Here is a 12,309-nt window from a genome sequence, read left to right as displayed (position 1 = left end):
TCACCCCCCCCCATTCATATCTTCTCCAACTGGGGACCAAGGAAACTTCTGGAAATTTAAGCTCGTCTGGGTGATTGCCGAGCACTGCTGGGAGAGGGGAGCTACCCGATGATACAGAGATGACTGGAAGCTCTCTGGAAGACTGTCAGTGCAAATGCAGGAATGCATCCTGGAGGAGGACAGAGTGGGAAGGGAGGGGCTTGGCTTCGTGAAATGCTCAGACGGACTGTGGCTTGAGGAGAACTCGAGGACAGTCTTCTGCGGTCGGAAGACTTGGAGCGGCAAAGGATCACGGCTCGGACTTTCCCCCAGAGACTTGCCAATTTAAACTATTTTGTCTGCTTAACAACTTAAGAAAAAAATTAATGCCATTATCTAACCGCTGATCAATGATATGACAGAGGACTAGTAAGTGGACTTCTGATCAGCCTGAAGCAAGCAGTTCCTTCTCTCTACAGGCTGGGACTCCTGTCACAGAGGAAGGGAGGAATGCTTCCTTCCAAATGTTCCTGTGCAGGCTGATGGAGAAGCTGCTGGTGTTTTTCAAGTTTGGGAACTTGCTCAGTCACCCCATTTCTACCCCTCAAATACCTCTCTATTCATGACCCCAGGATAAAAAAAAACCACTAATTCAGACCTAGTTCTGTGTTTTAGTACCGAGGAATTCTACTTCCAGACAGGGCTAAGTAAGTCTTCAGAGTCACCACATGTGTTAACACTGGGAAAGGAACAATGAATAATGAAACCTATGTGCCCAGGGGACCCATTGTCCTCTTAGTGAGTAGAGTGAACTGGTTCATTCTTGAGGAGGGTCTGTAGCTCACAGAAGAAGGCTGAAGGTCATCCTTGTTAGGAGCCGAGTGAGCGTGATAGCATTCGCCATTACAAGATGGTGCGGGCATCCTGTCCTCCCACAAGTAAACAACTGACTGCGCAGGTGCAAAAGGCAAAAAGCGCGCCAAAGTCACTGCCCATCCCGGGGCGTATTATGGGTAATGAGTGAACAGCCAATCAGAAGTGAACACGCCACTCTAGGGTACATATAGCAGTGCCTTTTCCGGGCTTGGGGTCTTTCCGCTTCTGCTGATACAAGAATAAAGCCTCGCTGTGGTAACCACCCGAACACTGCCTCACGTGTCTCTTTCACGGGCGCAGGGGACACGGAGGGGCTCGGAACACATCCTCTCATTTTAAAATCTAGTTTTATGTTCTCATGACCCAGCTTCCATGTATACTTTCCCTAAATATTATCACAATTAAATGCAAAAATAAGCTTGAAGGAGAAACATGGCACAGAATGGACGGCTTCTGCCACTGAGCCAGCACCTGCCGACGACATCTTCCTTCTCGTCCGGCGCTGGCACCCTACTAGAATCGATGAGACTGTTTGCTTTCCATCTACCTAAGATTCCAGGAGCTTCTCTCACCGGTGCCCACCCTCTGAATCTTAGTAGCCAGGACCACAGACAGATGAATGCAGATTCTCACTATCTCCCATCACCGTAGACCAGGTACAATCGGGGAGATGAGATAGCTGGTCTTAGAGAGGAAAGTCTTAACTCTCTTTCCAAACCCTCACCCAAACCTCAATTGTAACGCACCTCTTCAAAACACCTACATATTTTCACACATGTGATATCTTCATCCCAGACTTCGTGTGTCAGTGAGAATTTGACCTATAGTCAGAAGACACCACAGGCAGCCTGGATTACCCTGCAGGAACTTATCTTCTTACAGTTCTGGAGGCTGAGACATTCAAGGTGCCAGCAAGCATTGCATCCTGAGGCCTCTGCTCTTGCCTCAACAGGGGCCCTATCTCATTTTGTGCTTGTTGTAAAACCTTTTTTTTTTTTTTTTTTTTTTTTTTTTTTTTTTTTTTTTTTTTTTTTTTGAGTGTTCTGAGAAGATGATAGGGAAATAGAAGAAACTCTTCAGGGGCTTTCCTTAGTGCTAAGTCCACTAAAGAAGGCTCTATCTTTGTTGTCCCAGCTAACCTTAGCCATCTCCCAAAGGCCCCATCTTCAAATGGCTCTGCTTTGGAGGGCAGTATGAATTTGGTTGGGGTGGGGAGAGGAGGGACGCAAACATTCAATCCCTAGCATGTAGGCCAAGATTTTTGCCAATTTTCCCAAGGTGAAATGGAGGCCAAGAGAGGCAAATATGTTGGGCTAAGTCTACAAGAGGGGGACCTAAGAATGGCAATGTCTACGTTGATGGCCCAGCTATGCAGCCGGTTCTCAGCCAGCTCTTCCCTCTAACACCAGCCAAGAGCACAGAGCTTAAAGGGGGTAGAAGTGTTAAAAACAGTGTCTTGGTTTGAATATGCTTGACCTAGGGAGTGGCACTACTAGGAAGTTATGGCCTTGTTGGGGTAGGTGTGTCACTGTGGGTGTGGGCTTTAAGACCCTCATCCTAGCTGCCTGGAAGCCAGTCTTCATCTAGCAGCCTTCAGATGAAGATGTAGAACTCTCAGCAACTCCTGCACCATGTCTGCCTGGATGCTGTCATGCTCCTGCCTTGATGATAATGGACTGAACCTCTGAACCTGTAAGCCAGCCCCAATTAAATGTTGTCCTTATAAGAGTTGCCTTGGTCATGGTATCTGTTCACAGCAGTAAAACCCTAACTAAGACAAGTAGGTACACAGGTCCTTTGATATTCTTCCTACAAAGGTGAAGGCCAAGTCCTCCTCATGTGTATGTGGCCTGTAATTTATCCCTTCTAACAGGTAGAATGTGGTGTGAGAATTCCTGGATGAGGCCCGAAATCATGCTATACCTACCTTCCTCTTAGTTCTCTTCAGGATCGTGGCTCCTGGCAAGCTGTATCTCCTGTGTTGCCGACACTCATGAAGGAGCCACAGCCATCTACAGAGAGCTGTGTGATGGACTACATTAGGCATGTGAACAGTTTTCCTGCTCCCGAAGAACCAGAGAGTCAGAGTAATTAGAAGAGAAATAAAAATATTTTGAGACAAATAGGAATGGAGACACATAATACTAAAATGCATATTACTACATTTGGTACAGGGTTCAGAGGTTGGCCTTGAACTCCTGGATTCAGTGACCTTCCTTCTGCAGCCTCTTGAGCAGGTGGGAGTGAGTGTATTAGTATTTTATGATTGTTTTTGAGGCAAGGTCTGGCAGTGTAGCCCAGGCTGGCTCCATATTCTTAATTTCTGTGTTTCAGCTTCTCAATCTTAGCATTATAGCTGAACACTGCCAGTTGGCAAATATCCGTATCTTTTGAGGAGGCAGAACAATATGGGAAAAAGAGAAATTTTCAGTAATTTATATATGAAAATGATATAATCACCAAGATCATAAACTCTGCCATTAGTAGTTGGTTGACCTAAGGTAGATGTTTTAACTGAATCTCATTTTCATGTGTAAGAAATTGAGATATTGGCTAGATGTGATGGCAAACACCTTTAATCCCAGTCTCTGTGAGTTCGAGGCCACCTAGTCTCCATAGTGAGTTATGAGCTAATTAGGGATATACAGTGAAACTCTGTCTCAAAAAAGTTTGAGATATTTATTTAATAGTACCTCATAATGTTATATAATAACAAGGTAATATATATGTAGTGCATAGTAAAGTAGTCAGCAAATGGTTTAATTAATGTCTACATTATTATTAATGTAAATATTAGGTAGAAAGGCTCAGAGATAGATACACAGAGTTTAACTAGCAAACACAGGGCCTAGGTATTCTTAAAGATTAATTTATAATCAACACATAGTTGAGAGTAAAGTAATTTTAAAAAAAACCTTGAATTTCTGACACAACCTGCAGAATATTGAATTACTGGACTGTAGCACAGCAAAGTGAATAGTGAAAAAGCTCACACTTCTGAGTCTACAGGAAATACAAGCCTAAAAGCATATAGTGTGCCTGATAAAGTAATAACTGTGGTACTGACACACCCAGAAGTTCCAGTCAAGTTGCAGCTACTGTTGATATCGGTTATGCAGTGTCTCTAGACCGGTTTCTATTATTTCAAATGCCCAGTCTCTTGAATGAGAGACCACCTCTGACTAGTTAGCATGTGCTGGCTGCCATGGAGCCATAGTGCTGGAATCTTTCTGGATAGGGGCTTAAAACTTCTCTAGATCAGGCTGAGAACTTCAATTACTGCCTCCTCCTTTTCTGCTAGTCCCGTTGTTCTTGTTATTCTTGTTCTTCTTCTTGTTCTTGATCTTGTTCTTCTTGTTCTTCTCCTTCTTCTTGTTCTTGTTCTCCTCCTCCTCCTCCTCTTCCTCCTCCTCCTCCTCCTTCTTAATTTCTTCTTCATGGTTGTGTGTGGGTATATACATGAGTGGTTACCCATGTCCATGTGCAGGCCTGATGTTGATGTGAGGAATCTTCACGTTGATGTGAAGGATGTCTTCTTTCATCTTCTCACCGAGGTAGACTCAAATCCAGAGCTCTCCAAAATGGCCAAGGGTGGGTAACCAAAATGTCTGGATTATATAGGAAAGAGGCTCTGGGGGAAGAGCAGCCCAGCCTCTGGGCTGGAGAGTTCACAGTAGAGGGCTGGGCATGCCTGCCAGCCACCGTACTGTAACAGGTAGGAACTGAGGGATGCTGGGAGAATTTGGAGGCCAGTTCTGCTTTGTTATGTTAAATAGACACCTCAGCTACTTATCCAGGGTTTGGAACTTAACAGTTAGCCACCCTGCTCTCGGAATCCCCTGACTGCCTTCTCAGGCCATCACACACATTAGCATTTGCTTGAATTCCAAGGACATAAACCAGCAAGCACTCTAACCACTGAGCCATCCCTCTTTCCCCTTCCCCCTCCCTTCCCCTAGCTCCTATTCTTAACCCCAACCTTTCATCTCAGAGTTTCAGCTTTGATGCTTCCCACTTCCTTCCGATGGTTACTTTAACCGAAGTGAGTCAGGTCTTACTGAAAAAATGACCACAGCTTGTCAGCTCCCACCCACTCTGTCCCTGGGCTGCCTGGCCAGCACGTGTGTGTGTGTGTGTGTGTGTGTGTGTGTGTGTGTGTGTGATGTCAGGGTTACTCAGTTCATTATTTCCCCTTATCCTTGAAGTCACGAGACATTTAGCAGGGCTTCCCCAGCCACTCCCCCTACCCCAGCCAGAAGGCAGTCTAAAGTCTATCTGGTGGCTCAGGGAGGGCACAGGGAGAGTGGTTGAATCCTTTGGGAAACTATTGAGTAGGTCAGTTTACCTATATTCAACTCTTTTGACTCAACTCTGTTGCCTCTGACCTCAGTCTGAAGAAGAATCCCAGTACTTGGACAGCTGAGGCAGGAGGAGCTGAGTTCAAGGCTATACTGAATTTTTAGTGGGAACTTATGTCAAAGCGTCAAGGGCTGGAAACTTAGTTGAGTAGCAGGTGTTTGCTTAGCATGTGAAAGGATTTGGTCACTGGCACTGCCAGAGGCAGGCTTGGCAGGAGTTTTAAATTGTGATTGCCAGTAGTGACCAGACATGGAGTAGCACTGTTTCCCTGTTCTAGGAACTAGTGATGACTTGGTGTTAATCCCCAGAGTCCCCTCTAGACAGATCTAAGTTCACCCCAGGACCTCTGGAGCTCAAAGGAACCACTGACACATTAGGCGTCTCTTGCCTAGTGTAGGTGGTGTATGTGCAGAATCACTTTTCCTTGCTTTGGAAGGTAGAATGCCTTTTAAGGTTTCAGGACACATATTGAAAGACTGAGCTTGAAGATCTCAATAGTGCTGATGCCAGGCAAGACTTTCCTCTGATCTGATCTGAGCTCCACCCCTTCCTGGAGAGGTTGCTGGCATCCTTCCCGGGGAGTCTAAGATTCATTCACCGATTCTGCCCTCTGGAATTTTTAAGGATTTTTTTTTTTTTTTTTTAAAGCAGACAGAACTCAATAGACAGAACCAGACAGAACCACAATGTGATTTGAGTAACATCCATTTATTCAAAATTAGAATCTGCTACAAAAGCAGATAAACAATACACCATTCCCAGAGGAATTGAATTGACTTCTAGTTAATAATGAGTTCTATTAGAACTAATTTTAGGTGGTTATAAATAACAAAGTGGCCACAGATTTCAAGAATGAGGTGGTTGGGGAATGACAGCCCGGGAACCCTCTGAGCTGTTGCAAGGATAATCATCAAAGAGGCTCCCTGGTCTCTCTTCCCAAGACCCATGAGGGTCTTCAAAACTCTCTCAGGAGCCCTGAACTCAGGGATGAGAACGATTGAAAAGACACCACGGTAAACAGCTCTGTATCTACCAAGTGTGGTCAGACTTAGAATGGAAGCTTCAGTTGCTTCCCAAGGAAGATCCCCTCCCATTATATAATATAATTTCCCTTAGAACACTCAAATACTATAAAGTGTTCCCCATGGAAACAGCTTAAACAACACAGGTTAAAAATAATAAATATTGTAAAATTATAATATTGGGCTTCTTTCTAAATAGTTCACAGAGAAGCTCAGTGAATAAATAGACTGGGAACTGAGGTATCAGAGGTAATAAATATTTTTGAAGAGAGGTACCAACGAGGTTTTCCAAGGAGTTGCTACCGTTAGCTAAGATCCCTGGATCAGATTCAGAGAGCTCCATCTACATCCTGGCGTCCAGTAGACTCAACACACACCCCTCGGGTTTCAGTTTTCCATTTTGATTGACATGTATGCTTCTATGCAGTTGATGAAGATGTCAAACTCATTCATGGCCTTGTAGACACCTTTGTCTTGGAGCTGTGTGGGGAGAGAAGCACCTGGTTTGAACCCATTGGAGGGCTGAGAGGCTCCCTGCACTGGGAAGGACCCTGAGTGTAGAAAGATCTCTGCTTTCTTGTGTTGGGAGCTGAAGGACCCAAAGATTTGTCCATCTGTTTTGGGAAGGGACTGTGCCTTCCCCCGTACCTTCTCCTGACTTTAAGCACTGACAGGAGTCAGCAAGGGAAGCATTCAGTTCTCAAAGCACTGTCTTGAGAGTGGCACCTTTTCAACTATTTTTTTTTTTTAAGAGGCCAGTGCTCACATGATGTGTATGCAGAATGTTATGCAAAGATGCTAGAGGAAGCAGTTTGTAAGCAGGACAGTGATAGAGATAACAAGGAAATGTTTTTTATGCTTTGAGTCTGTAGGCAGTCCTTGCCCTGCTGCTCTGGCCTGCTGTCATGGAATTCATGCCCACTGAGGTTGGAGCCCTGCCAGATGTCTCTGCCTAGCCCACAAAGATGATGTAGGCTACAGGGCTTCTGGGAACTAGGGTTCAGTAGGTTCACAGGCAGTTGGAAGTGTGAAACCTCATTTTGTTTGCCAGGTGGAAAGTGCCCCAGGACAAATAAGAATTCCACTTCCTGCTCATTCTGATTTGGGGGGGGGGGTGGCATCCAGGCTGAGCCCCGATGATGTACCTGTGTGCATTAATTCATGTCTGCTGTCTGTACTTGTGGGTTCAGCCTGTTTCCCAACAAGGTACTTTCTGTACTTTCTGTTTCCTATGTCACTCTCCCCAGCACCTAGTACCCTGTGCTCATAGGCTGTCTGGTCAGTCTAAGCCAAAAGCCTGCAAAAGTGGAGCAGTCATTTAGAAACTGCCAGAGACGCTTTGCAGAAAACAAATGTTAACTGAGGTGGTGGCTTTCTAACTGGCAGAGGAGGTCACACCATTTGCTGAGTTCCCACACTCCAGGTGCAGAATAGGCCCTGCCCACCTTCTGTGCTTTGCTAAGTGGACAGAGGTCATGTTACACGCACCCTCTTTGCCACTTACCTTATTAAAATCGTTCTTCACCTGCTCCACTGCCTTGCTCTTATTTTCACAGGGGAGAAACCGATGCTGAAGAAGGAAAAAGACAAGAGTGGATAATTCTTGCTTGAATCCTGTATCTATGGCACTTGTTGCATGAGGGAGGAGATACCCTTGCTCATCTTCAATGCCCACCTCTTAGCTCCCAGGAAGGACCAGCCATGATTGGTCCTTATTTACTTCTGTAGGGGCCCAAGGTCTGCTAAGTGTGGGTGTGAACTCAGGCCTTGGGTTTTGTCTCTCAGAGCCCCCAAAATATCTGTTCTGTTTTTAATGTCTCTTCTTGTCTATCTCTAATCTCAACCACCATGAACTATTTCTAGGTATCTGAGAGTGGAGCGAAAGTCTCAGCTACTGGGGCCAAACCATTGGGCCGGAACCGTTGTACAAGTAGATGCCACCTGATTTCCCAGTGAGAGACGAAAGAAAAACAACAGCCACAAAGGCATCACTTTAGTCAGAGACATAGACACCCTGGGTGTGTTATTCATAGATACTGGCTTAGGAATAGTAGTCTTCTGGCCTCTCTGAAACACCAGGGTCCTATTAGCCCAGCTGTGTGCCACTGAATTTGCTTTCCAAAAGATGAGACGAGGAGGCGAATGTTTTCCTGTGCTTGGAAGCCTCAGCTGGCAGCCCAGACGCGAGGGAGCCATGACTGAAGCCCTAGCCTTCCCATGAAGAGAGAGGGGAGTAGCTAATAACCCACAATGACTCACAAATAACAGGAAGGCTATGCGCAAATCTTCACGTGTGAGTGTTTCAAAGCCACTCCCACTTTCGCTCAGAGACAGACGGGGGCGAGAGATCTGACTCTGGGCGTCTCTCTAGATCTACCTAGTCCTCTGTCTAGTCTGTGTGTGTCTCTGGATGCCTGTGGCCTGGCTGGGCTGTAGGAGACAGTATTTGTTGGGTGGTTCCAGGGGAAAGAACTGGTCCGCTACTCACACAGCGCCGCAGCTGCATCCTGAGGGTCTTCAGCTTCTCTCCCAGGGAATTCAAATGCTCCTTGATTTCTGAGCCTTGGTTCTCTGCCCGGGGCATCACTTCTACCAGGTAAAACTGGATCATTTCTGATAAGGCTTGGCAACCCAAGTAACCCTAGAAGCAGGGATCAAAGGTTGGGTGTGGCTTACTGGAACGAACTGTTGCCACTAACGTTGATGGACTGTCTTGTAGGGACCCTCCTCCCGTCTCTAGTTACATTTTCTCCCTTTACCACAGAATGAGCTCTTCATAACCCTCGACTGCTGGCAATACGCTGAGTTAAGGTCTTCTCACTTCTCTTTTTGAAGAAGCATCAGACCCAGCTCTCGCTGTAACAAGCAGTGCTTCCCCTCCCTAATCACTTGATCTCTCCCCAGCACCCACTTACCTTAAAGTCCTGCATTAAGGAATCCGTTAGCAGTATGTTGTCCAGCTGGTCCTTGGTTTGCTGGAAGAATAAAAAGAATGTGAATACAAAAACTGGGGGGAATACCCAACATGCATGTCATTTGAATACCTTTCCATTTGTAGAGTTTTGAATTTGTAAGCAATGTAGCCCTGGCAACTATGGAAAGGAGGGTTTTAAGAACAGGATTTGGTGGTGCTAGAACCCGGAGTCAAATCAAAGTCCTTCCTCTTGGCATCCAGTTGTTTTTAGTTTTCTGACTGAAGTTAACAGACTGGGAGAAGTTTGACCCAGGCCTGGTCTTCTTTCAGATGAGTCAGATCAGGTTTCTAGAGTACCTATGTCAACCCTTCCTTTCTGGAGTTCCTTATGGAGAGCCTCTGCTTGGCATGGCTCTCTGCCTTCTCCGGATCTCCCATACCACTTCCAGGAGGTCTGGAAGGGAAATACTCTTGTAATGCAAGCTCTCTATGTCTGGTGCTGCCTCCAAACCCCAAACCTCAGTCCTCCAGATCTAGAGATTAAGCAGAGACAGCATGTACCTCCTACCACAGAATCTTGTCCTAGCCAGCAAAACGTGGAGCCTCATCAGAAACTTAACAAAGTTCCTAAGCATGGGAGAGACACTGCATTCACCTCCTAGTCAGGTTTTTGGGTGTGCCTGGGTGTAGTTTAGCTCAAAACCCATGACACTGGAGATAGAGGAGGAGCGGAGCCTCAGGAGGAGGAGGAAGAAGAGAAGGAAGAGGAGGAGAAGAAGGAGGAGGAGGAGGAAGAGAAGGAAGAGGAGGAGGAGGAGGAGGAGGAGGAGGAGGAGGAGGAGGAGGAAGAGGGGAGCTATTCTTGCAGTTCTATCAGAATGCATATTTCAGGTAATCCCAGGAGGAAAGGCTAGGCGAGCATCATACTTACAAAGAAAGTCTTCACCTGGCTGAAGGCAGTTCGCAGCTCTCGTAGCATGTGGGTCTGGCTGACTGGGAAGTGGGTGCAGTTATTGTCACCCCGGGTGTACTGGCCTCTACTGATCCCCATTCTAGCCAGTAAGAGCAGGCAACATAGCAGTGCTGAGCCAGGCATGCTGGAGCTCTGTTTTCCCCAAGGCTGCCTTGAGGCTTTGGTAGTGCAAGAGCAAGTCCCTAAAGTGTAGACCTCCAGTCCTGTGTCCCCCTTTTATACTCAGGCTCACTGGGCCTCTCCATTTACAAACTTCCTGGCAAAGGTCTTTGTTAGACTCCTCCCTCTTTTAGACCATGCATTTTTTGAGCTTAAATTTTTCTTTCTCTCTCTTTTTTTTTCTTTCCTTTTTTTTTTCTTTTTCTTTTTTGCATTGTAAGCGCAAAAGATCTGGTAAGAGTGAACTTCTGCATTACAGCTATTTTTAGTATGGGCTATCTTTTTAAATTTTTTTTTCTAGCTTCTCAATACTAAAAGTTGTATTTCCTGAGGCAGACAGCTGTTCTGTGCACACAGGACTACAACTCTGAGTTCCATTCACGCACGCTCGTAGGCCACAATGACGTGGATACATGGGCATTCCAGAACATGTTAGGATTGAGAAAGCATTGTTTCCTCCACTCAACCTGGGTTGAATGTCCGACATTCTTGCTGACTAGGAAGTCACCTTAGCACTCAGTTACCCAAAGAAAACCTGAGAGGGCTGGTTATCCTTAAAGCTCACTCTCTTTGGTTTTTCCATCATGGGTTCAAGACTATCCCTTGAATAGGTATGTTTGCTGTGGGACAGATGGTCAGAGGAGAGTTCCAGTGCCTTCTCTGGTGTTTCATTGAGATCCTTGGATCCCAGCATGGGAAGTTAGGAGGAGCTCAGGCTTCTAGGAAGCTTGGTCTATGCTGTCAGGGGCTGTTTGCTTAAATAAAATAGACCCGTGTGGAGGATACACCCCAGGGCTCTCCTTTCTGCATCAGTATGAAGAATCTCTGTTGGTACAGGGTTCTGAGCCTGCCCTATTAGAGAGGGTTACCACACCAGAGCTGGTGGACCAGGATCTTGGGCTTATCTAATCTTATCTGATGTGGTAGCTGGCAGACCACAACCAAGGGCTCTGGCTTCTCCTCCCAACACTCTTCCTTCAACAGGAAAAGAAATTTCTAGACGTTGGAGTGGAGTTGACTGAAGAACTGCTGCTCTGGTCAATTCCAGGCTGAGTTCTACCAGCAGCAAGCACAGAGCAAGGGACCAATCATCCTCCTTCCCTTTCACTTTCTCCTTCCCTTTTGACTTCTGGGTTTTTTGGGATGTCTGTTTCTACCAGCAGAAGCAACTGCTTCTCTAAGCTGATGTTTTAGGTGTGGACACAGTGCTGTAGACCAGGGATCTGAACCCCAGAGAAGGTTCAAGAGCCAGACAACAGGGATCCTCACTGCCCTCTCTCCTGACTGTGACCTGTACTTACTGCACAGTGGCAGCCACAATCCCCTTTGCTGCTTCCCTGCATTTTTTTTGTCTTTCTGAGCAGCTATAAGCTCCCTGAGCATAGTGTGTTTAGCTTTATGTGCCTGGCCCCCCCAGCACAGAATCTGGCCTATAGAAGGTACCAGCTGTCCTTGGGACTGGCACTGGGCAGTTCTGTGAGCTTGATCCAGGGCTAGAAGATGAAGCACCAGGAAGCAGAGGGTGAGAGAACAAGTCAGCAGGAGAGGCAGCACCACTTATGTCTTCCTGTAATTATTTCTTTGTCTATAATTTCCTTTCACACGTGTACATCAAACTATTTCATAACATAGTAACATAAAACATTTCATAACATAGTAACATAAAACATTAATTTATTAGCATGTGCTTAACTATGGCATATAATTCATATGAATATAGATATATCATATTTATATGTTAGTATCTTAATAGTATCTGAGCATATACTAATATAAATATAATTTAGTTTTATGAATATACTATGTCATGTATTACTACATTAATATGTTACGAATGTGTACATTCTACACTCACAGTGACAGAAAGAAGAGAGATATGTGAAAACTATTTATATTTCTTGTTAATATATATTCAACTAAGTGGGCTTATGGTTAAGATCTAAATTATTTTTTCTGAAATGCATAACCAGTTATCCTCAGTCATTTGTCAGGTAGTTGTCCCTTTCTTTCCCCATTGATTTCAGATT

The 12,309-nt window shown here is 45.5% G+C and overlaps 1 protein-coding gene across 2 annotated transcripts; it reads right to left on the bottom strand.

Annotated features, from left to right (window-relative positions):
- Nucleotides 1-5,906: 5,906 nt before the first annotated feature.
- Nucleotides 5,907-10,321, bottom strand: Il10 (interleukin 10). 2 transcript variants are annotated; one of them, XM_034513552.2, is made up of 5 exons: nucleotides 10,082-10,321; nucleotides 9,152-9,211; nucleotides 8,725-8,877; nucleotides 7,741-7,806; nucleotides 5,907-6,716 (listed from the first exon to the last, which is right to left on the bottom strand). In XM_034513552.2, the coding sequence occupies exons 1-5, from the start codon at nucleotides 10,244-10,246 to the stop codon at nucleotides 6,624-6,626; spliced, it is 537 nt and encodes a 178-aa protein (XP_034369443.1). In that variant the 5' UTR covers nucleotides 10,247-10,321; the 3' UTR covers nucleotides 5,907-6,623. The 2 variants fall into 2 exon arrangements, with proteins under 2 accessions (XP_034369443.1, XP_076797233.1); XM_076941118.1 differs by lacking the exon at nucleotides 10,082-10,321 and adding an exon at nucleotides 9,712-9,823.
- Between the last annotated feature and the right edge of the window lie 1,988 nt (nucleotides 10,322-12,309).

This window comes from Arvicanthis niloticus, chromosome 10, assembly GCF_011762505.2.
Source record: "Arvicanthis niloticus isolate mArvNil1 chromosome 10, mArvNil1.pat.X, whole genome shotgun sequence".
Classification (NCBI taxonomy): Eukaryota; Metazoa; Chordata; class Mammalia; order Rodentia; family Muridae; genus Arvicanthis; species Arvicanthis niloticus.
The sequence above is the reverse complement of the archived record's forward strand: the minus strand, read 5'-3'. Positions and strand labels throughout refer to the sequence as shown.